The sequence below is a fragment of the Malaya genurostris genome, chromosome 2 (genome assembly GCF_030247185.1).
Source record: "Malaya genurostris strain Urasoe2022 chromosome 2, Malgen_1.1, whole genome shotgun sequence".
NCBI classification, from domain to species: domain Eukaryota; kingdom Metazoa; phylum Arthropoda; class Insecta; order Diptera; family Culicidae; genus Malaya; species Malaya genurostris.
The window spans coordinates 274,486,289-274,513,133 of record NC_080571.1 but is presented as its reverse complement, the minus strand read 5'-3'; the positions used below and the strand labels follow the sequence as shown (position 1 = coordinate 274,513,133).

At 37.6% G+C, this 26,845-nt stretch overlaps 1 protein-coding gene across 5 annotated transcripts in view; it reads left to right on the top strand.

The window, feature by feature from the left end:
- The window catches only part of LOC131430115 (protein spire), a 463,276-nt gene that overhangs the window by 103,343 nt on the left and 333,088 nt on the right, over window positions 1–26,845 (top strand). For all 5 annotated transcript variants that reach the window (XM_058594819.1, XM_058594817.1, XM_058594818.1 and 2 more), the window contains exon 2: window positions 23,293–23,327. In XM_058594819.1, coding sequence (XP_058450802.1) covers window positions 23,293–23,327 — 35 coding nt within the window. The remainder of the gene's footprint in view (window positions 1–23,292; window positions 23,328–26,845) is intronic.

Below are 26,845 nucleotides of genomic sequence, written 5' to 3'. Positions count from 1 at the left end.
CCCGAAGGTGTCTGAACCGCTATGGAAAATATTGGACTCGTTATTAGGAATGATTTCTTCTTCCATGTTATTGATTGTCTTTCAGGATTATAAAATGAATGATAAAAATCAACCATTGCGCAAATCCGTTTATATTACAAAGTTAATAACAGAGATAACATATATCGGTATATTGAATACATAGTAAAAAACACTTGATATTAATATTTCAAACAGTAAATTAATATTGTTCTCGATAGCCGGCTGCCGAGATCAACTAATATAACAAATTAATAATTTTAATAAATAATTAAAATAATAAAGTGGAAATAATAAAGAATCAAGACGCGTGTGAAATCTGTTGACCTTTGTTTGGTGGTTTAAAATGATTTTATAATAACTGTTTAGAATATTTCAATGCAATGAATCAACTTTTTTGTCTAAATCCTATTCGCTCGTTTATTTTGTATCACGTAGTTTCATTTATAAAATCGTGCTTAATCCACCTAGCAGTGAGATGATACCTTTTTTTATCAATCCGCATGTGTTTTTTTGCATGACTAAAAAAACGCGAAAGGTAGATGCATAAACGAGTGACTGCATACTCGACAGCCGGCTGTCCGGAGTTTTGTCAATTTCGGAGATTGACTGTTTCGTGCATTATATTGCCAGCACAAAGTAACACATAAAACGATAATACTTTAAAACATTCTTGGTAGCCGGCTACCCAGAGCAATAAACACATGATAACATTATTAAAACATTTACTAACAAAGTATCCTCTCCTGTGATGCTTGTGGGAATGCAGAGGATTCCTCGGTTCCATGCATCGAACTAACAATCCTTTCCCTCCCAAGTAGATCTGCATTCGGACGTGGCCGGCGTCGGTATTGACAAGCATGCATGATTCAATACAGTTTGCACAGTGTGAAACAATGTGTTATTCCCAAAACATGTTACTTCAAAAAATCATTTTGCAATCTCAATTGGTCCAGATCAATAACGGAGTAGCAACACACGGGCGGTCTCTAATGCTAATGCTAAAATGATCGATTGTTGTACTCTTGAATAAAGATTGATTCATGAACCTCAGAAAGTAGTTCCCAAGAAAACTTGTTGACTATTAGCTACTAAGCATCATAGCAATTGTTTAGGTATATCTACCAGGCAAATGTAGGGTGTATTTTCCCTTTAATAAGTGAAAATGAAAAAATATCTAATGCGGCTACGCCAAATCGTTTGTTTCTTACCCGCTCAATTTTTACAGTAATGGTTTAGCCGGTTTTAACATACTTAGGCTCGTTTCTATGTTACTATTGAGTTTTGGATCAAGTTCGAATATCAAATAGCTGTGATTTCTGGTTCCGGAGATATGATGGCATAAATGACTCAACCGACAAAACGCGTTGTTTGCTTACCGCTCAATTTTCTCATAGATGGTTACATTCGTTTGAAAGCTATTATTGAATTATGGATCGAGTTCGAAGATCAAATAGCTATGGTTTCCGATTCTGGGAGGTGATGGTGTAAGTGACGTAAGCGACAAAACGCGTTGTTTTCTTACCGTTCAATTTGCTCAGAGGTGACCAAGTTCGTTTGAAAGCTACTATTGAATTGTGGATCAAGTTCGAAGATCATATAGCTGTGGTTTCTGATTCCGGAGAGGTGATGGTGTAAGTGACGTAACCGACAAAACGCGTTGTTTTTTACCCGCTCAATTTTTGTAGATATGGTTTAGCCGGTTTTAACACACTTAGGCTCGTTTCCATGTTACTATTGAGTTTTGGATCAAGTTTGAATAACAAATGGCTGTGATTTCTGCTTTCGGAGATATAATGGTATATGTGACGTAACCGAAAAAACGCGTTGTTTTTTATCACTCAATTTTGTCAGATACGGCTTAGCCGATTTCGACACACCTGGGCTCATTGGAGAGCTACCGTTGAATTGTGGATCAAATTCAAAGATCAAATGACTGTCACTTTTGCTTTGGAAAATAAAATGGTATAAGTGACGTAACCGACAAAACCATTGAATTGTGGATTAAGTTCGAAGATAAAATAGCTAGGATTTCTGGTTCTGAAGATATGATGGCATAAGTGACGTAAGCGACAAAGCGCATTGTTTTCGTACCGCTCAATTTCCTCATAGCTACTATTGATTTATGGATCAAGTTCGCTTTTTTCTCCATTCTTTTCGAAGAAACGGTATAACATGAAAGTAACTAATACCTACTCCAATACGGGAAAAGATAAAATAGTATTAAGACTGTGAATCATTTTGCGAATAATTTTCAATTCTGGTTAAAATTTATTAATTCGATAGTCTTTTTCTTTCGAGTAGCTAAATGCAATTTCGAGGAGTCAAGTGTCAGAAAAAAAACTATTGACCTATCGAAAATAGCCATGCTCTCGAGTAGTGTTTTTGTTGATAACGATAAAATAACTGCTCCACTGTCAAATTTCAACTGGAAGTTAGAATAATTCGCGAGATGGTTCACAGCTTAAGAAAATCTTTCCTACTGCTTCGGTTGAATATTTGCCAAATAATTAAAAATAAAAACTGATAATTCGTTATTTGCATTTTTATTGTTATGATCAAATATCATTTCTTAATGAAAAGTTATAATCAGTGAACTGAAACAAAAAAAATGAGAATTTTTCTCACAACTCTCTAGGCCTGATTACAATGTGTAACCTGTGTAAATTAGGCTTGCATTCGAAGCCTAATCTACTACAAAGCATAATTACTCACTTGCTTCAATTATGAAACCTTGGCCGTTGCTTGTTCATCTGCCAAATTACCAACACCGAAAAGCATGATAATCTAGAAATCTTGATCATCCCATTATCGCGGTACAAACATTCAATCAGTAAGCTCACTCCAGAATAAAGGCAAAACTTTCGACTAACATCGTCCATCGTATCGTTACTCCATTCATTTTCTGATCTGAGAAACCGGGACGCGATTGTTATCGTCGATGACGATGCAACACGTCTTCGCGGAAGCCCCGAACACACATAACCGACTCGAGGTTCACGGTTCGACAGCGATCGTAAGAAAAGGAGCAAGTTGCCCGGTTTGTTTGGGCTACCGGCACAGGGTTCACGACTTCGTAACACTTTTGCTGCTCCCCGGATGGTGGAAAAACTGGCGCAATTAACTGGAGCATCGTCACTGGGTCGCTCATCAATCACGACTTTATCCACGGTTACCAAGTCGTGTTACTTGTTTTCTAGATTTTTTTCTACGACACTGTATTTACCTGTTCGGTTTGATTGCGACGAGCGAGGAAAAATTAATCTGCATCACCGCCGCCGCCACGGCCACGTACAGCAGAAGACGATCGTGGGTACTTTCTTGACGTAACCGCCTTACCTCGTTCCTATTGTCGTGATAAAACTTACTCCCGCAAAGAACCGCTGAACAATAGAACTCCGAGCGCCGACCGTCTGAGGCTTTCCTGTTTTTCATCATAAGGAAGCCTGCCTAACCAGAGATAGCGTGCAGCAAGGTCTGATTATGCCGTGGGATCTGCACGGCAAAGAAGTGCATCGTAATCGTCGTATCAAATCTATTGGAATCGAATGACGCAGTGGAATGTTGTGCACTGCTGGTAAATATTTTTTCAATAACAGTTTTATGAATATATTTTGCATCCAGGCCGCAAACGATAGTGATCGCCATATGTTTTTTTTTCCTTTACAGTTGCGGTCCATGTCTAGCGGGCAGACACACCTAGTTGTGCCTGTTTGTCTATCTGGGGTAGGCCCTTGAGACTTTCGTACATATGTGCATGCAATAGTAGTCGGCCCATACTTGCATAAGTATGTTAATTAATTCCTCTGCCATCAGCTGGGCAGACAGGTTATGAGGCTACAGATGAATTGCCACAGTAACACGCTACTGCTCGCGAACTAGCCGTCGCGCTCACGGAACCAGTATTTGTTTTGAACCCTCCGGGTCCGAATTGATACCTCTGCCATGTGACGATTTCTTTCTCTGTCTATCTATTTCTCCTCTAGTATCGGGAAGGCTCATTAACATATTGGTTGGTGAAGTAGATGGACCACGGCCGAGATTTTCTAATATATAAAGAATTCTTATTTCGTCATTTAAAGGTTCACCATTTTTGGAAATAGGGCAAATAAGCGTTTTGTAAAATCTTAAATTCGTGTTAAACAATTTGTTGTGGCAGTATAAGGAGTTTACGATTACATAAAAAGATAGCACACACTCAATGCAAACTTCTAAAGGAAGAATATTTTATTTCTGTTTTGTTTGAGCAATGTCATGCTCAATGTCATTTGTTTTTCACTAACATTTTCAACAGAAGAGTCCTGGCTTTATATATAAACAATGATACTGTTTTCTGAGTTTTGAAGCTAGAATCTGCCCGGGTTGATTGGATTGAAAATTTTTCAATTTAAAAAGTGGATTGGTAATGTTAGAGACATAACTGGGTAGCGTGAATACGAATAAAACTTCACACTTCTGAATACCTAAAATCGTTTTTATAAGTTGATATTTTGATATACCAAAGTACGACGAATTCCTCGACACACTTATTCCAACACACAAATCAACAAGACAGGACAAAACAGAGTAAACAGTTCGCCTGCAGAAGTACACGGTACAAAATACAATCACCTTCATTCTTGTTTATGCTTATGACTGTACTCCGTGAAATCACATGTCTGTCACCCTAAATCACGGTGGTATTACGCGAGCATCATGATACAACGGTGATTTCCATACTACGGTCATTTATCGTTGTACTGTGCAAAATCACATCACTGTTTACTGCTACCAGCGGTCAAAAAGCGGTCAAACCAAGAAATGTTCATAAATTTGGCGACGTTTTTAAAACGAAATAAGGAAAACAATATATTCATATTTGTACATAAAATAGCACTATTGAGTTATTGTTTTCTATTCAATAACAAGTAAATTTATTGTTGAAATGGATGTAGAACACATAATGATTCATATTTTGAATGACCATGTGGTCATAATTAACAATAAATATCCAATACATCAATAAACCAATTGTGTAGTCACAACTTCGACCCGGGTTGGTGGTTCAATGTATAGGGCGCTGGTCTTACAAGCCAGTTGTCGTATGTTCGAGCCCCGACCTGGAAGGGTTCTTAGTGCCAGTAGGATCCATAGTACTAGCCATGCAATGATTCTGTACACTAAAATCGGCTGCGAAGTCTGTTGAAACAGAAATGCCAAATTCCACAAAAGGAATTTAATGCCGGGACTTTGTTTTGTAGTCACAACTTTAAACTTCTCAAAATCCTAATAAAACCATTATATTCCAGCCTAGTAGACCATTTTTCATAAGAGTTATGAAGTAAAACGAAGCATCAAACCTATGTCAAACCTTTTTCGGAATGATTTCAAATTCAAGAAGGTTTTAAAATCAGCTTTATGATAAACATAATCCTTTTTATGAAAATTTCGTAATGAATAAACTGTTTCGTTGAAATGTTAAAAGTTAATGCGCTCTTATTTTTATTGTAAATATGCGGGTAAGAAAGGAATTAATACTGAACAACTTGAAATTTTTGCGGATTTTGCAAAAGTCGGCATGATTTATCAATGCTAAACCATTATGAAATGTATGCTAAAATGTATGCTAGTTTAGTTTCAAACGTTCCGATCAAACGATCAAACGTAAACTGCACAGGCTTGAATGAATGAAACGTGCAAATATTTACATTTTATACTTACTCAACGCGAGAATACAATGTCGCTCACTGCATCAAAACCGTCGTCCCAGCACGAGAAAGGTTATCAAGCGTCATAAGTTTTTTCTCTTTGATACTCGTTGGAACGAAACATTTTAGCAAACTACAATTTTGAGTTATTTGTGGTTGTTTCATACTACTGAAAATTGCATCATAAATTGCTGATAATATTTACGATAGCATTGAGAAAAAATATGTTGCTCGGTACAACAAGAGATATTCACGATTAATTTCTCCCCATTCTTGTACAGGGTAAATTTTGAAAAAGCACCTCATAGTAAAGTAAGTCGTATTCACGACGGAAAAAAATATAAAATAGATAAAATAAGCTAAGCTAAAATTATTTATTGTGATTTATCGTAATATTGATATAAATCAACAGCGTTGCGTCAAACCGTCCAAAAAAACTTCGAAATTAAAAATTAAAAAAAAAGTTTAAGTTGACTCTGGAACTTGGACTAATTTTGAGATTTTCCCAAAAGATTTGTCAAATGTAATAGAATTGCATGAAACGTCGAGATCTAGAGTCATCTAAAAAAATTAAAAAGTCGACTCTGTGGTACTTGAAAAAAAAATTTGATATTTCCGAAATCGAAAGTTCTCTTTTTTGATGCCAAATGTCTTTAGCCTGCAATCTCGAGATAGAATTTTTTTTTACAAAAAAATCAACTGGAATTCCAATTTTTTTATGCCAAATATCTAAGAATTGCATAAAATGTCGAGATCTGGATGTTGAACGTTAAGAATCGCCTACGAAGTCTGTTGAAACAGAAAGACCAAATTCCACAAAAGGAATGCAATGCCAGGATTTTGTATAATGTCACACCTGATAAAAATCATCCAGCACTCGATGATCGATGTCGTTCAGCATTTCGAATGGGACAAATCAGCAGAACTCCGACACAAATCATTGCCACTCATGCAAGACGAACGGCGTATAAAAATCCACAGAAAGCTGATGAGCATAGAATCTTTATCCACAGCACAAACAAACCGCACAGAATGCAAGTAGATTTAACACTTATTTCGATTGTGTGAAGAGGCTCAGTTTAAATAGTCGCTTCCATTCTATGCTAAATGCAAAGAGAAGTATACGAAATTGTCGTCTCTGTTAGGGGAAAAATATTGCTCACCGCATTTTTATTTATAACTCCTTTTTGAAGAATCAGTCGTACGTTACAACTATTCGTGAGTTGAAAAAAATATTAAATTAATGAATTAATGAAGGAGCTTCTTTTGCTCGTTTACTGCGCCGTCCAGGTGGAAGTGAGAGAAATCTCACCACTGTCTAGCATTTCGAGCATCTTGCTCGCGAACGATAAACGAGCTCCATAATCCGCCGGTTTCAACTGTTGGGTGATGACGATTTTATATGGATGAAACGACAGATCTTCCTTGACCATTGGATAAAAAAAACGACGTGAAATTTGAAGTGCAGCCGCATGTTTATTATCCGAACGCGCGAGACTTTTCACAAGAGCGTATCGAACTCGCTAAATATTTTGTTGGTGTCCGTACCGTCCGGACGTGGCTCGGAGGTTTTATTTTGGTCACAGAACTTGTTTTTATAACATTACGCAAAAGCACCGGCATTTTTGGCTTTAGTTCAAAAAGTTTTTTAAACTTACGAATAGTTGTAACTGTGAAACGAGTTATAAATAATAACCGCGTTCCAGTGCTCCAGGATGGAAAACTACTAGACGACAATAAACCTTCATTCTTTTACTTTCCGATACCGTGTTCGGTTTCTCCTTCCCTTGTTTGATTCCAGTGTAACTGAAGAACAAAATGTGTCATGTTCCTTTGTGCAATTCTGAAATACCAAGGCTTTGCTTTAGTAGATTTCGTCAAACGGATCCCTTGCAATGTTTATTTTTTGTTCTCCTCTGCTTTTTCGGCCGATAAAGTTCTGTCCTGTTACAATCAGGAATCATTTATTGTGTTGCAGCGGCATGGAAAGTAACCGCTGCAAAATTTTTTTTCAGTTTGTTTAGCTATGCGCCCACTTTCTGTGGTATAAATTTCACGGTGTTTTGTGCAGTGCGTTAATAGTTATTCCAGATGGAGGCCGAGAGGAGCGAAAAAAATCAGCACATCCATTTTGATAGTCCAACGTGGTCCGCAATAAAAATCTCAAAAACGTTGAAAATCGCCAAATTAACCGTGTATGATGTGCTCAAACGTTCCCGGAAGCGATAGAGCATGGATCGAGTGCTTCAAGGTTAGCGTCGTAGTGGGACATATGACCGCAAGCTGAACCAGAAGGTGTTGAGAACCGTCAGAGCAAACCCTAGACTATCGGATAATGAAATCGCACAAAAATAGCAGGATATCGTTCTTATTCAGCTAGCAAGCAACCAAATAGAACGTTGAAGCAAAGTTTCGTCACCAAAACACGAGCTCGGAAACTGGACTAGCAGGTTTTGTCAAAGTACCAAGGATGCCTGATCATCGAAAAAAATTCTACATGGCGACGGCACGAGGAGATGTTCCTGAGAAGTTCATGTTTGCTTTTAAGGACAAATTTGCTTAAAAACTGATGATTTGGCAAGGGATATGCAGTTGCGAAGCAAAAACCAAAGTGTTCGTGACGAATAAGACGATGGACTACATGGTGACGACACGAGGAGATGTTCCTGCGAAGGCCAAGTTTGCTTTTGTCGACAAATTTGCTAAAAAACTGATGATTTGGCAAGGGATATGCAGCTGCGGAGCAAAGACCAAAGTGTTTGTGACGAATAAGACGATGGATTACATGGCGATGGCACAAGGAGATGTTCTTGCGAAGTTTGTGTTTGCTTTTATGGACAAATTTGCCAGAAAAAACTGATGATTTGGCAAGGGATATGCAGCTGTGGAGCGAAGACCATAGTGTTCGGGAAGAATAAGATGATGGACTCGAAGCTGTACCAAGAAGAAAGTGCGAATTATCTATATGGCGATGGCAGGAGGAGAGGTTCCTGCGAAGTTTGTGTTTGCTTTCATGGACAAATTTGCTAAAAAACTGATCATTTGGCAAGGGATATGCAGCTGCGGAGGGATGGACTACATGGCGACGACACGAGAAGATGTTCCTGCGAAGTTCATGTTTGTTTTTGTGGACAAATTTGCTAAAAAACTGATGATTTGGCAACTGATATAAAGCTTCGGAGCACAGACCATAGCGCTCGTGATAAATAAGACGATGGATTCGGACCTGTACCAAGAAGAAAGTGCGAATTTTCTACTTGTAGACGGCAGAAGGAGATGTTCCGGCGAAGTTCATGTTTGCTTTTGTCGACAAATTTGCTAAAAAAACTGATGATTTGGCCAGTGATATGCAGCTACGGATCAAAGACCATAGTGTTCGTGACAAATAAGACGATGAATTCGAAGCTGTACCAAGATGAAAGTGCGAATTTTCTAAATGACGACGGCAGGAGGAGATGTTCCGGCGAAGCTCATGTATGCTTTCGTCGACAAATTTGCTAAAAAAACTGATGATTTGGCAAGTGATATGCAGCTCCGGATCAAAGACCATAGTGTTCGTGACAAATAAGACAATGGATTCGAAGCTGTACCAAGAAGAAAGTGCGAATTCTCTACATGTCGACGGCAAGAGGAGATGTTCCTGCGAAGTTTGTGTTTGCTTTTATGGACAAATTTGCTAAAAAAACTGATGATTTGGCAAGGGATATGCAGCTCCGGATCAAAAACCAAAGTGTTCGTGTCGAATAAGACGATGGACTACATGGCGACGACACGAGGAGATGTTCCTGCGAAGCCCAAGTTTACTTTTGTAAACAAATTTGCAAAAAAACTGATGATTTGGCAAGTGATATAAAGCATCGGAGCACAGACCATAGCGCTCGTGACAAATAAGACGATGGATTCGAAGCTGTACCAAGAAGAAAGTGCGATTTTTCTACATGTCGACGGCAGGAGGAAATGTACCTGAGAAGTTCATGTTTGATTTTAAGGACAAATTTCCTAAAAAACTGATGATTTGGCAAGTGATATAAAGCTTCGGAGCACAGACCATAGCGCGATTGACGATGGATTCTGTACCAAGAACAAAGTGCAAATTTTCATTAGAAACGAAGAGAAATGATTTGTATTGATATTTTGCCTTAAAGTACGGTGAGTTACCTTTGTTTTGATGTATTAACCTTATTTGTACGTCAATTCGTTACCGAGATATAGATGATTTTACTATTCCGGATTCTAAATGGATATTGTTGTACTGAGTTTTATTTAGAAAATCTCATGAACTGATTTTTTCACAGGTGATAATGAAATGAACTTTTTCTGATCATGATTTTCCCAACATTGATCGATATATCGTGATGATGCAACCGATGCAACGTATCGGTATATCGTGATGTATAACCGATGCAATAAATGTATAACTGTTGATCGGAAAGATAAAAATAGCCGACATGGATCTCCGTGTAGTTAAAAGTGGGTAGGTAAAGATATGGCGAACAGACTACAGTTTTATGCAAGATGCGAATATGGTGAGAAAATCACGCGCACGGAAGCGCTGCGCCCAGATGTTGACAAAACTGCATTATCCGATTGCGAATGAATAGACGTACGAGAAAACAGACTCCCGACAACTTCAGACTTCTGTTTTTCATTGCTCCTCAAAAGTTTGATGTCACAGAAGACGTTAGAAAGTAGAAGTCAAAATGCATGATTTGGCAAGCAATTCGCTGATGTGAATAGCGGAGTACTCCATTTCTGACAATCAGGACGATAAAGGACACAAAGGAATGGCTCCAAAAGCGCTGCTACTTCTAAGATCAGATAATCAGATCCTACGTTTTTCTGGCGAGATTTGACCTCGTGGGTTCTACGTTTTTCTTGCGGAATTTGACCTCGTATCACTAGTCGAAAAATGTTTTGGAGTAGTCAAGGCTATTGAGACCAACTTCGTGTCGAAGGACTTTGATCCCCGAACGCGACGGAATTCCGACCAATTGACTGGGCCATAGTGAAGCAGGCGGTTTGGAACATCATGAGGAAGTTGAATCTGAAGAAGATTTGAGGAAAAAATGGGGTTCCGCGCCTAAAAATGTCGGTCAAAACGTTGTACAAGACTTTATGAGTAGTGTCAAGAGAATGGTTCGTGCATTTGGATATGGTATTGAAAATGTATTAATCGTAGATTGAAAAAGTTAAATAATATCATTATTTGATTTCCTGAAAGTTTGAAGATGCTCGGTTGAATTTTGCTAAATTTTTTCTTGTGATGTAGTTTGATTCCGTAGACTCATTTGTTATTGGTATTGAAACGTATCGATCGTGTAACATAGCAATCCAACTAATAGACGTAAAGTTCAGCTTTACTAGAGTGTCGTGAAATTTAAACTGCGCTGCAACGCAGCCAAGAAATCGTATCACTCAAGCAGAATTGGTTCGAATTGCTTGACTAGATTGCTCAAGTGGTTCAAAATGAACTGGTATTCTCTGAGGAGTCAAATACATGTGGTAAAGGAAACAATGGTATTGTTTATGAAACAATAAAATTGAACAAAAAGCGATTGTTAGTTATCTTATAATCCGTTCAATGGGAGCTCAGAAACTGAAAATCAACATTCAATGTTTTCTGAATTCATTTATAATCTGATTACTTAACCGATCAAAATATCATCTATTCAATCAACAACATCCAATCATCGTTTAGCGCCGAACCCGAACAAACGAGCTGTCAACTTGTTACAGCCCATCAGCAATTATCTGTCACCTTTCTAACGAAAGACATAACTGTTAATAATAGAAGCACACGCGTGATCTTAAGTATATGTTAATATGCCTTAAATGCATTGTTGATAAAAGAATTAAAATCTATTAGGGAATTTCTACCTTCTAATCGTTCGTGCCCTTTGAAGCGTGATGGTAGCCAAGCCCTGCAGGGCGGCCTCGTGTAACCGAATCTGAAACGAGAACCAGCCAACTAATCTGAAACTTTGATCTTCGAACACTTAATTAGCGTTCGAATGGTGGTGGTTGTGTTTTTTCTCTCTCTCTCTCACTCACTTCTGCTGCATGATTGTCATATTTGCTCCCGAAAGGAAATATTAATTAGACGTCACATGCGACCCTACGGGATGCCGCATGGTGTTCTCCACTTTCGAAATACTATACCTCTTCAAACAACAGGTGAAATCACCCTCGGAGAGGTGCAATTCAATTCATAAGAATACTTTATGCCGTAGCTATCACATACAGCATCAGTAAAGATTGATAAGGGTTTCGTGGCGTGACTCCTGTTTCGTTTGGAAGAGTTTCAAGAAGTGAGAGTTTCCCGCTGGAAGTTGCCCAAATGATGATCGAACAACCGGTTTTCGGTTTATGTTTTTGGTTCGGTGCAGACCGGGAGAGCCCTGGAGCTAGTGCAGGTGACCATTACAACTGATTTATTGCCGGTTCAGAAGTAGGTAGTGCTTGGGTTGATCACCGCCAGGCATACCGGCCTATACGATAGGAATGGTTTGATATCTGTAAACTGTGCAACGGTACCGAGCAAGTAATTCACAATGGATTTTCCTTTTTTTTATCTGTAATAATACATGTTTGTTGTTCTATCATGTTTATAGATGTACAGGGAAAAAAAGCTACAAGCGAGAATAATTCTTGAATGAATTACGGTAAACACTATTCAAGAATTATTCTCGCTTAAAGCTCTATGAACTGAATACTTTTAGTAAAGAATAATCATTATTAAGTATATCCCAACAATGGTCACCTGTCAATGCTTAGGACTTAATAATATTGACATCGGAAGCTTGTCGAAGTATTACAACGAATCAAACCAGTTACCTCTAATAATTGTTCGATTACATGATTAAAATAATTAACGATTCTGTGTCTGCCATGTAAACAAACTCGTTCCATGTGCTCCGCTATGTCACACCTGTCTACTTTGCTAAAAATAGCTACTTGAGGCTTCCGATGGGGTTTAATAACCCTTTTTTTCGCCCCTCACGACATTTTTATGCAAATCTGGATACGCTCGCTAACCGTCACCAGAATGGCGTGAGACTTGAAGAGCCGTAAAAGTCGCTCAACTTGCGCCACTTGCCGGTTTTTTCTTCTTCTTCTTCTTATCAGGTGAAATGCCGTCAACGACGTGAAGAAAGGTGATTACAATTTGCGAATTCCATCGCGTCTTGTGTGTTTATTATTTTGGGCCGATATAAAACTTGACGGTCGGACAATTCTGGAGTGGATTGGACTTCCTTGCCCACTGGACCACTGTTGTGGTGGTGCGATTGAATAATGCTTACGTAACATTGGGGTGATTTGCATTCTTTCAACTTTAGGAATGCAGGATTGCATCAGAGAACGTATGGCAGATGGCAGAAGACAGACGACAGACGACAGACGACAGACGACAGACGACAGACGACAGACGACAGACGACAGACGACAGACGACAGACGACAGACGACAGACGACAGACGACAGACGACAGACGACAGACGACAGACGACAGACGACAGACGACAGACGACAGACGACAGACGACAGACGACAGACGACAGACGACAGACGACAGACGACAGACGACAGACGACAGACGACAGACGACAGACGACAGATGACAGACGACAGATGACAGACGACAGACGACAGACGACAGACGACAGACGACAGACGACAGACGACAGACGACAGACGACAGACGACAGACGACAGACGACAGACGACAGACGACAGACGACAGACGACAGACGACAGACGACAGACGACAGACGACAGACGACAGACGACAGACGACAGACGACAGACGACAGACGACAGACGACAGACGACAGACGACAGATGACAGACGACAGACGACAGACGACAGACGACAGACGACAGACGACAGACGACAGACGACAGATGACAGATGACAGACGACAGACGACAAATGACAAATGACAAATGACAAATGACAAATGATAAATGACAAATGACAAATGACAAATGACAAATGACAAATGACAAATGACAAATGACAAATGACAAATGACAAATGACAAATGACAAATGACAAATGACAAATGACAAATGACAAATGACAAATGACAAATGACAAATGACAAATGACAAATGACAAATGACAAATGACAAATGACAAATGACAAATGACAAATGACAAATGACAAATGACAAATGACAAATGACAAATGACAAATGACAAATGACAAATGACAAATGACAAATGACAAATGACAAATGACAAATGACAAATGACAAATGACAAATGACAAATGACAAATGACAAATGACAAATGACAAATGACAAATGACAGGCGACCAGACGACAGACGAGACAAACAACAGACGGCAAACAACAGAAGACAGATCTATGAACCGATATTCAATCCTTAAAACCTGGTTTAATTCACCTAATGAATGTTTTCTCCTTATTGTTACTCTAAAAAATTAAGTTCCAGTTCAGAATGTATTAAAACTTAATGCGTTATTTCCGGAACTGCAGCTCAGTACGGGTATAGTCGGAATAAGTTTTCAAGGCCTAATCAACTAATATAGTGAACCCCAGTATATTGGAATAGTTTGAAGGATTTTCTAATTTTGTCGTCGTTTTAAATGACCGATTGAAAATTTTGGCCCACATCGCCCTGTTATTTTTGAACCGGTAGTTGGAACCGCACCAAAATTAGCATTCTCCTATGGAACTATAACACTTTCCTTTCGAATCTGAATTTTGAAAATCGGTTTAGCCATTTTAGAGAAATCGAAGTGACATTGACTTTGGAGTTGTCGACGACTTAGTCAGTAACTAACAAGAGCTACAAATGGGAATAATTTTTGGCACTGTTCCAAAGAGTTTCTAAATGACAGTTCAAAATTATCGACATTCATCATTCTGTTAAACAGGGACCGGGAGTCCGATTTAGCAGTAGTAATTGACTAAGTAACTACCATGAAACCGCAAATTTTTTTTTTTAAATACAAGTTAAAAAAGATGGTCTGTCATCACTAAGATAGCAAAGTGAGATTCATTTTGGATTTGTTGACCACTATTTCCGTTACTTTCAAAACTGGCAATCGGGAAATAGTACCGCCAAAGTCAGCTTATTTGGTCATTACCCAAAGAAAATCAGTACTAGAAGAATTTATTTATCAGTTTTAAGAATTTCGTTTTATTTTACTTAGTTGCAAAAATAACGCAAATTAAATTCAAAATATCACTCCAATCAACCTGTTATTCTAGAGCCGGATATCGAATCGGAATAAAATTCGGAATTATCTAATGGATTGTAAGACCTTCCATTTGATGTTAAGTCTGTAAGAATCGGTTTCGCCAACGTCGAGAAAATTGAACGCTTATTCTACTCTACTCTGTAGTTCTAGAGCCGGAGGATTGAGCTTCGTATGAGATTCCTTTCATTTGAATCTGAATTTGTGCAAATCAGTTCAGCTAGTTTCCAGATAAGTAAATGAAATATGTTCGAACATGACATAGACATTAGAATGATGAATACTGCTTGCGGAAATAATTGCTGGAAAAACACAATTTTTTACACCCTTATACAATTCGAAGAATTTCGTAGAGATAAGCAAATTTGTGCGTAAAAAATAATTTCATTAATTTTTCTCGGAGATGGTGTAACTGATTTCTACAAATTTAGACTCATATGAACAGTTCTATGTGCCAATATGAGGTTTCTGAATTTCATTTGGATCCGATTTCTGGTTCCGGAACTACAGGATGATATATGTAATGAAATTTAAATAAGGTCGCTTACTTTGCTAGTTGATGGCGGAGCCGATTTCGTCCATCAAACATCCATATAAAAGATCTTAAGGTCCCATAATAACTGTATGTTTTTTTTAATCAGATCCGACTTCCGATTCAGGAGATACAGGGTGATTAGTGTAAAAATTTCATAAACTAAACACAACGAAGAATATTCACACAAAAAACATGCTGATTTAAAAAAAAAAAAAATTTATTAAAAGTACGTTTTTATACATATATCACTCTGTATCTCCAGAACCGGAATTCGAATACATATAAAATTAAGTAATTTTGTATGCGAATCGTTTCATTTGAATCTTGGATTGTGACAATCCGTTCATCCCTCTCCGAGAAAACACTCTCACACACATACATTGCTTGACACAGTTCTCGTTCTTGACGAGTTGAGTCGAATGGTAGGTTCTTCGCAGTACAAAAGTTGACGCACAGATATTTCATAACAAATACACTACAAGATATTGGAACACTATTGTCGCCACTGTTTGATTCTTGCATGAAAACTGGTTGATCATTTTATCCACTCATTTTTGCCTTTCTTCATAGAAAGGTAATAGAATTGTTGGAAAACCCAACTTGTGATCGGAGCTCCGGAGACCCGTAATGTTATATTCTATTCGACTCAGCTCGACGAGATCGGAAAATGTCTGTGTGTGAGCATTTTTCTTTCCACTAAGTTTGCACGGAGATTTCAATAAGCTTAGGATCATTTGAAAGCTACCGTCAAATCATTGATCAAGTTCGAAGATCAAATGGCTGTCACTTCTGGTTCCGGTGAAATAATGGTAGAAGTGACGTAACCGACAAAACGTCTGTTATTTCAACTAACTTAGGCTTGTTTGAAAGCTACTCTTGAGTCATTGATCAAGTTTGAAGTTCAAATGGATGACACTTCTGGCTGTGGAGATATAATGGTAAGAGTGACGTAACCAACAGAAACGCCCGTTTTCTTCACACTCATTTTTCTCGGAGATGGATGGACCAATTCAAACAATTTTATACTCGTTTGAAAGCTACTATTAGGCCATTGATCAAGATTGAAGATCAAACAGCTATCACTCCTGATCAGCGTTACCATTATTCCAGATTTAACTGGCAAATACCAAATTTTTCTCGCTTCGGCAGGCACTCAGAGACAGATTTTTCAAAAAATAACATGGCAACTCTGCTCCTGATTCCGGAGATATAATGGTATAAGTGACGTATCCGACAAAACGCACTTTATTTCTTACCGCTCAATTTTCCCGGAGATGACTGAGCCGATTGCAAAAAATCGAGCTTGTTTGAAAACTACTATTGAACATTGACAAGTTCAAAAATCAAATGGCTATCGCTTCTATTTCCGGAGATATAATGCTATAAGTGACGTAATCGACGAAACGCCCGTTTTTTACCGTTTAATTTTCTTGGAGAGGGTTGAACCGATTTCAACAGACACAGGCTCGTTTGAAAGCTACTGTCATTGATCAAGTTTGAAGCTCAAATTGATGACATTTCTATTTCTAGAGATATAATGTTATAAGTGAGATAAACGCACATTTTCATCTGTTTTGTTCCGATAGCGGAACCGATTTTGACAATTTTAACAAGACTCGTATGAAAGATACTATTGAGTCGTGGATAATTTTCGAAGATCAAATGCCTGTTATTTATGGTTCTGGTGATATAATGGTATGAATGACGTAAACGTCAAAACTCATTAGCGCTCAATTTTCTCGGATATGAATGAACCGAGTTCTATCATTTTAGCCTCGCTCATGGTTTATGCAATAGACCAACTGTTAAAAATTAGTTGTGGTGTAAATGAATCAGAATTAATTTCAAAATTTCAATAATAATAATAAGCAAAACAAAATAAAAATATTCAGCAACTGTCATGTTGTTCAACTAACGATTATGACGAAAACCAGTCTCGTTGGTCACGAAGAAATTTTTCACCTCGAAAGTTCGCTATCAGTGATTGGTTGTTTTCGCAACTCAACTGCTTCTTCTATACGTAATAGGAATCATGCATTACCTGATCGAAGATAGCACGAGTATCAAACTACCTCCTTTCGATGTACAGAAATACCGCGTACACCCGGAACCCGTCGGGTCTGTCGAAAAGGCTATGATTGCGGGAACCAACTGGCACAATTTTTTGTTGTTTTGCATTCGAAAGTATTTCGGTGGTTTTGACTATCTCTGCCTGGTGGTTTGCGTGAGATTAATTGCATAAATGAATTACGCCCGTTGAAACGATATTTATGCGGTAGTTATATTTTTTTACGAGACGGAATTATTTGCTTTGAATTTAAGGGTACCATTTTCGTACAATCCCGAGCCGGTGAGTGGTAAAAGACCCATTAAAATAACGCGCTCCAGTTTCGATTGCCTTGCGCGCCCGCCACCCAGACGCGCCGGTAATTATTAATTTATGTGCATTTTGATTTCCTTTTCCCGGATTCCGAAATGTAACTCGTATCGTATATGGATTACATCACAAGGGTGAGTGAGTGAGTGAATCAATCGAACTTTGGCTCGGTATGGAATGTGCGCGATGGTGCAAGAAAAAAATTCTCAATTTCGTCCGACATCGACGGGCTTAAGAATCGTTGGTTAAGGTTTTTACGCTGGTAGCAGTGGGTGCGGGGATGTTATTCTAAGAATTTGTCATTGGAACGCACCTTAAAATGGCACCAATGAATCGTGTCGATGGCAGAATGAGCACGCATGCCGCCTGTCGATTCTAGCATTGCTTAACGGATTGAACATTTCCAAGAGCCCGTGGCAGTGGTTTGAAAGTAATGCGAAACAATTGTGCTGAGTAATTAATTTGATGCTGTCGATATTGTGGAATGATAATCGATGATGTTCATTTTCTTCAATATTTTCGAATGGGGTTAGAGGTTTTTTTTATTACTTAACTGACACCTCGTTGAATATTGATAATTGCCCTTGGCTTAGCTTAGGTATCATGGGATTAGACTATAGATCAGTGATTCCAAAAGTGGTAAGTAAACTCAAAATTGTAAGAAGGTGGGCGATGAGTCGCAAATAGTTGGCTTCTTTACTTTGAAAAATGTATATTAGAAAGGCTCTGAACAAATGTATTGATTGCAAGTTTACACAGACTTGTTAAAAACTTTTCAATAAATCATGGCTAAATGCAATCCTGGATTAAACTAATCTATTAGTTCCAAATATTATGTAAATATTGAGACATTCAGTTCTTGTGAGATTTCTAAGAAATGAAATGAAAGTGAGCAGATGAAAACTTAAGGGTTGCTAATTGGTCAAACAAGAATGAGTGCAAATAGTTTAAATGTTTCATTAGAAATTCGATTCATGTCTATATATCAAATTCAATTCATACATAATACAGAAAAAATATTCAGTAATGTTTTATTTTTTCGATATACGAATATCCGGGCCTTTCGTTTGACTACTTTCATCATGTTTGGTACAAACCCTTCGTCAGAGAACGCCAGTTCTCCACGCTTCTCACTGACAATAGTCTGTAGCTTCTTATTGGGTTTGCCATTGCAATGTTTCAATATAGTTCTATATGGCGTCTTGTAAGAGTTCCTCAGGTTTTAGTAACCGTAGAATAGAGCTGTTCAGGAAGATGTTCCAAATAAGGTCTAGATTGATAACGCAATGGTTCTGTACGCTATGAATCGGCTGCGAAGCTCGTTGAAACAGAAGGCCTAATTCTACAAAAATGGATGCAATACCAAGACTTTGCCTTTACGATTCAGAGTAAACAAATTCTTGTAAGTTGACAATTCTGTAGAATTTTTTAAATCAATGCACGATAGTAGACAATATTTCTTGGATGGAGAAGTTAGGGGTTTGCCTGTAACAGATGGCGACGTTTTTGCGATACCGATTCCCGCCCGATCTGAACTTATTGGCGATCAACAAAGGATATCCTAATACTTTTAATGCATTAGTAACAGTTAATTTGACCTTATTCATCAATTTCGATGACTTTGTGAGGAAATAGTATGAATTTTCGCGATACACAAGCAAAATTTGGACAGCAAATTTCATAACCGAGAAGCAAATATCAAACAATAGGCATAAGACAAAATCTTTTTAATTTTGATTGCAAATTTTTTAAATTTAGACACAATATGAAATACCGGAAGTTTACACATTCTTCGTATCTCGCCCAACCAAGTAGGAATACTGCGCTAATTTAGAAGATCGTCCGAAGAACTTTGTTTCGATATTTTATGATATTTTTGCCTTTCTCATATAGAAAGGCTATGCAATCGCTGTGAAAACCGACTTTACAATCATTCGACTCAATCGTCCAGATAACAAAATGTTTGTGTGTAAATGTGTGTGTATGTGTGTTTGTGTGTGTGAGAGTATGTATGTATGTGTGCATGTGACAAATAATATCACTCAATTTTCTCAGAGATTACTGAACCGATTTCGACAAACTCAGACTCAAATGAAAGGTCTTATGGTCCCACAGACTGCTAATAAATTTTATCCCGATTCGACTTCCGGCTCCGGAATTACAAGGTGATATGCACCAAAAAAAAAAAGGAAATAAATAGTCACACACGTTTCTCAGAGATGGCTGAACTGATTTTCACAAACTTAAATTCAAATAAAACGTTTTATGGCCTCATGCAATTTTCTTGAATTTCATTTTGATCCTACTTGCGGTTTCGAAATTACAAGGGAATATGTGCAAATTTATGAAAAAAAGCTAAATTCTAAATCATTTGCCACAGGATTTTTTTTAATTGGTGGGCAGTAGATGATATTTATACTAAATAAGCGATAATTGGAAGCATTATTCTATTATGGGAAGGCGAAGTTATAGCGGAGGCATTTTTTACTTCTTTTTATATATATATAAAAAATAGGTATAGAATTCGATCAAACTTTAGAAAAAATTTCCGAGGCCCGGAGGGCCGAGTGTCATATACCAATCGATTCAGCTTGACGAACTGAGCATATGTCCGTGTATGTGTGTGGGTCTATATGTGTGTTGTCAACAAAATGGTCGAGATGTTTACGTTTTGTGTTATACAAAGTTTTATGTCAAATTTTTCAGTTCACAATATCTGTCACAATTGACATTAAAAACGGAATATGTTTTTAGACTTAGATTTCGCACGATAATAGCTATCCAACAAGCCATAGATTGTTAAAATCCGTCCATGATCGTGTGATGATTGTCGATGTTTTTTGTCCAAGATGGAAGAATTGGACATGCCTGACATGTGGTTTCAACAAGACGGTGCCACATCCAACACGGCACGCGAAACAATTACCAAATTGAGAGCACAGCGATGAACAGTTTATCTCACGTTTTTCAACACCTTTGGAGTATTTCTTGTGATAATGGAAGCCAACATTGGAGTATATATTCTTGAAATACCGGCCGATATGTTGGAGTGTGTGTGCTAAAATTGGACCTTGTGCATGGGCCATCTAAAGCGGAACCGCGGCCATTTGCATGAAATTATCTTAAACCATTAAAATATCTTGATTGTTCTATCGATTCAAATAAAGATTTTCAGTTCGGTTTAAAATCTCATCCAAGTCAGTCGATAAACCAAAACCGCTTACGTTCGGGACAGAAGAAACCAACTACAGTATTGTGTAGTGAACAATAGAACGACCTTGAAATGAGTGAACCAAACAAACAAAAGCTACCGCCGACACGAAAGAATACAATTATTGTTGACTTCAGACAGTGCAAAATTCGACCTTCGATATCAGAACTTGAAGGTTTGCTTAAGGAGCAAATGCATCTTGACATTAAACGTGTGCATTTACTTCAATGCAATAAGACCAATAATGTTGTTTATATCCAGTTCTATAAAGAGTTGGATGCAATTCAATTCGCTAAAGACAATAACAATGTTTAATATGTGGAGCACGAGAACATTAAGCACAACATTCCAGTATATATGGAAGATAGTGCTATAGAAGTGCGTGTGTATGATCTTCCCTCAAGCGTCAACGATTCTTATATTCGCGCAACTATGTCCTAATACGGAGAGATTCTCTCTATCGAAAAAGAAAAGTGAAAGATTTTTTTCCCCGGTATTCTAAATGGCGTACGTTTGTTACGCATGCGCTTGAGGAAGCCTATACCTTCTTATGTGACATTCGGTCTTGATACAAGAATACCGTGCAAATCCTATGACCTATGACAATCAGATGGCAATCAGCAACCCCAGTACACCTGTGACAGTCACCAACAACAGGGAAGTATCCCCTTCAACGAAACCATCCAACGTAACCCCTATAGAGCAAAGTACACCAGCAACTGCAAACAATGTACAACAAGGCGCATCTACAGCAACTAGCAACGAAATCAACAACAATACCACGGGAATGGATGACGAGACGAACCACGAACAAATTGCCCTCAATCCTCGCAGGAGGAAAATGGAAGCTCCTCTCCCCCTAGAAAAAGGGTGACAACGAGATCCAATACAAAAAAAAATTATCTTAAAACTCAGCTAAATCGGCCACGTAAAGCTTGTACGCAAATAGACCTGAATAAAATATCTTTTAAATAAAAAAAAAAAGATTTTATCAATTTTCTCATTTTTTGTGTGTATCTGGCGAGTGTGAATAACACATGGAGAATCAACAGCTATTAGAACAAATTTGCCAATATGATCAAATTCTAAGCCGCTCCAACTCCTTAGCGACCTAATATTTTAAGTTTTATACAGTTATGTGAAGTAAAGCGATAGATTCAAATTGAAAATGAAATCATGTTATATATACTATATTCTTTTATTATATGTTAAAAGTCCTTAAATCGCAAAATAATTACTGAAATGAAAAAATACGTATTTTAGATGAAAATTACATGCATATTAAATTTCTAGATACAGACGAAATAAATAAATGATAAATGAAATGGAAATACACTCTCATGTCTGATTGTCGGATATCTGGAAATCACATATCAGACAATAGGATCATACTAAGAAATTCAATCTGGACGTAGAACTACAGACTGTTTCAATACTGAACCAACACAAGATTTTAGATGTCGAAAAATAGCTCGGATCTGTCTTACACTGATTCGACATATGAACAAGTGATATTTCTCGGAACAAATTGTGATATTTCAGAAGATTTTCGTTTTTCTTAAACATTGTCATCAACGACTTCCGATATGGATCTTCAAGATAGCTTGAGAATACGGTTGTAGCTTTTGAAGAAATTAGTCGCCGCTAGACGCTCTAACACACGTAATCCAATACTTATAGATAGCACTTTCAAAGTTTTTTTGGAAATACAGCTTAAAAAAACTCAAACCAAATAAGTTGTGATTACTTTTTTTGAGAATTTTTCTCGATTCCTTGGATTATTGTTTAGAAAATTTAGATTTTTATATTACAAATAGTAATGATTACTTTGGGGTTCTTGATGTAAATCTCTGAATACTTGATTTCATGAATAAAGTTGAAAGTATCTCATGGGCAACCACGGTCAGAATCACAGGCCAGTGAACAATTGTTGGACCACATTATTGAAGAGATGTATCACAGTCGAACGTCTGAAGGTCACGCGTGTTACTGTCAATCATGAGCTGTGAGTCCGCAGTGGTAAACAAGACTTTCACACATTCACGGCGTCATTTCATTAACACAGTTATGATAACGTGTTCCGCATGAACGGCAGAATTTGTTTGATTGCTTATCGTGTCTCTTCGCTGTTCAGGAATCGGCCGAGTATGGAATCATTTCAGAGTTATTATTTCCTGCAAATATTGACAACAACAATTCTAATCAAATTGTTTTTTCGTCCTCTCTTTACTTTCAGACAAAAACTTGTACGTGGCATCGTCTCAGAAAAAGGTACGCATTTTCAATAGCAATTATCCGATTTCTTCGTTTCGACTGTTAAATTAATATCACCAACATTCGGTTAAGACCGTTAACCGCATCTGGCGGCGTTTTGCCGGAGCTCTCTTGGGCGATAAAAAGCAGTAGATAAATCACTCTACTTAAAATTAAATTAAACAGCCTTCCTCGCGCGGACTCAACTGACTGCGTGAATCTTTGGTGGGTCCGTATCTCGGGCAAGTGTGGCCATCTGGAGACCGTGCTCTCCTTACCAACGCAACGTACGGAGCGATAACGAACTCACCAACCACTAATGCGATTGTTAACCCAACCTCGAAATTCCGAGCCTTTTCGAATGCTCGTAGTGCAAAGACTCCCAGTAATTTTTGACTTGACCCCATTTTGTCCCCCCCGGCCTAGCCCGGATTGGCACAGGCATCTTTACATCGTTATGGGTCAAGTGCAGCCGGCAGTTGCGACTGCCGCCGCGCCGCCACTGGTGATGAGGTGTGATTTCTCGGTCAGCCGGCCAGCGGTGATAATGCGAGTGTGTTATAATGTTGAGCGTAATTTTATTATGGATCGTTCGTAGTTTCACGCCTGCTTTTGAAAATTTCGGATAGCCCATCTTAGCGGAGACATTGATTGGATCTGCGGCCGATGTCATTATCACACACCCATTGAGCTAAGCCTCAACCAGATTTGAGTTCCCGAACCGTTGCTGCTAGTTGAGGTATCGTCAATTCGCGCTGCCTTGTTGGCATGTTTTTTACGATTCTTGATTGACCCTTTCTCTGAGAGTGCAGGGAAATTATTAGGTCGAACCTGATCTGGGATCGTGTCTTGTGTTACTGTCTGTTTTAAACGGCCTGGAATCCGTTGACCCGTTGAGATGGATTGGAGTAAATGAATGCACAGTGGTTGCAACTATGAGGAATATTATGTAGTCACAACTTGAATTCTCTTGAATTTATATGACAAACCTGTTTTAAAACACCTAGTGGTGTAATGATGCCTTTTTCATGTATAATGTTGTGTTATTCTATTCAAAGTATTTTTCTTCGATTTTTGAAAAAAACAAGGGATTGCTTGTGAATGAACTAGTATAACATACAGAATGAAACAATACTTTGCTTGCGTATGTTATTCTTAAGAAAACGAAGTGGGTTCACTATTACATGCACTTCCGGTAACGGAACCCGAGAACCAGTATAATCGAAGTCGGCTCGTACGGCCACCAACTAACATGACGTACAAACTCCACTAGTTTTTATTCAAATTTTGAAGATTTTATACAATTTTACCATCGCACTCTAAATGACGATTTAAATGTTTGTTGTATCCGAAAATAAGCAGTAATTTTTTATAGGACCATAAGACCTTTCATTTCAGCCTAAGATTGGGAATAAGGGTTTTGAGCTCAGTTTACAACATTTTTTACGGTTTTGTTCCGCCAGTTTAAATGACGGTGTACAATATTCAACACACTTTACCCTATAACCTCTGAACCGGAAGTTGGAACTGGATAAAATTCAGGAATTTCATATGGGACCATGAGACCTTTCATTTGAATCTAAGTTTGTCACACACACATACATACACATACACAGACATTGCTCAGCTTGATGAACTGAGTCGAATGGTATATGACACTTGGCCCTCCGGGCCACATTTTTACTAGTCGGTTTTTCAAGTGATTGCATACCCTTTGTAAGAAAGGTAAAACACTTTTAAAATGTATGTCTTAGCATTCTCCAACATATATGTTGAATCCTAACATACAGTATTCATTAACCCTGCACTTTGCATTTGATATTGAACGAAGAAAGCGAGAAAATAGGAGCAGTTAAAAATTTCAGACAGAAATAAAATCCTAAGGGCATGTTCAGGAGTGTTGTAGTTCTAGATGCATAATTTTTGTCAGTTTTAAAATTTAAATCTAGAATTTATAACAAAATACACTGGCAGCTCCAGCAGCGTTTTATATGAGAACTGTTCGAATAAATAAAACTAAAACGGCTTGTTGGGGATACGTTTGTTTCAGTTTCATTTATATTATAGACCACCCATATGAATCTGGCAGCTGCTGAATTTGCTCCAAAGATAGACAAAGTTTTTAATGTTCTTCAATTAAATATTATCAATCTGTTTTTCGCCGAATTTGTTTTTAACTGAGAGTATCGTATAGAGCATAAATATAGCTCAATGTAAATATTTATATATTTAATTCTATACATTCAAATGAAAGACCTCATAGTCCCATAGCCTGCTTAGTTTATCTGTATCCAACCATCGGTTTCGAATTAAATGATCAGAAAATTCAAAAGAAGTTCACATGACTGTGTAAGAAAGCTCTGGACCAATTTTCACTAGCATGGATTTAAATGAATGGTCTTACGGCTCCTGGCTTGTTATTGAATTTCATTCGGATCCGGCTTGTGGTAACGGAGTAACGATTTAAAATGTGTAAAATAATGAGAAATATGCGCTCGATATTTTCAGAACCGCTGGAGCGATTGCCACATTCAAATTAAAGGGTTCTGTGGATCAATGGCCTTTAATTGCATTTTATCGGGATCCGACTTCCGGTTTTGGAGCAACGGTGTAAAATTCGCAAAAATGGGAAAAGAATGTAATCGATTGTCTTGGACATCGCTGAATTGATTGTCACAAAATTAGATTCAAATGGAATATCTTATAGTCCTACAATATACTTCAGAAGTCCATTCAGATTCGACTTCTGGTTCTGAAGCTATAGGGTAAAATATGGCAAAAATTAAAAAATAACATGCATACTCAATTTTTTCATAGATGACTGATTCCGTTTTCATAAACCATGGAGTTTAAAGGTGAAATGTGCCAAATTTTGATCAAAATAGTTCATTCCAACTGGACACTCCTCAGTGTTTCCTAAAGGCCTTTCAACTTGCTCGATGGTGCATTATCGTGAAGAAAAATCACACTTTACTTACTTTACTTACTTTACTTACTTTACTTACTTTACTTACTTTACTTACTTTACTTACTTTACTTACTTTACTTACTTTACTTACTTTACTTACTTTACTTACTTTACTTACTTTACTTACTTTACTTACTTTACTTACTTTACTTACTTTACTTACTTTACTTACTTTACTTACTTTACTTACTTTACTTACTTTACTTACTTTACTTACTTTACTTACTTTACTTACTTTACTTACTTTACTTACTTTACTTACTTTACTTACTTTACTTACTTTACTTACTTTACTTACTTTACTTACTTTACTTACTTTACTTACTTTACTTACTTTACTTACTTTACTTACTTTACTTACTTTACTTACTTTACTTACTTTACTTACTTTACTTACTTTACTTACTTTACTTACTTTACTTACTTTACTTACTTTACTTACTTTACTTACTTTACTTACTTTACTTACTTTACTTACTTTACTTACTTTACTTACTTTACTTACTTTACTTACTTTACTTACTTTACTTACTTTACTTACTTTACTTACTTTACTTACTTTATTTAT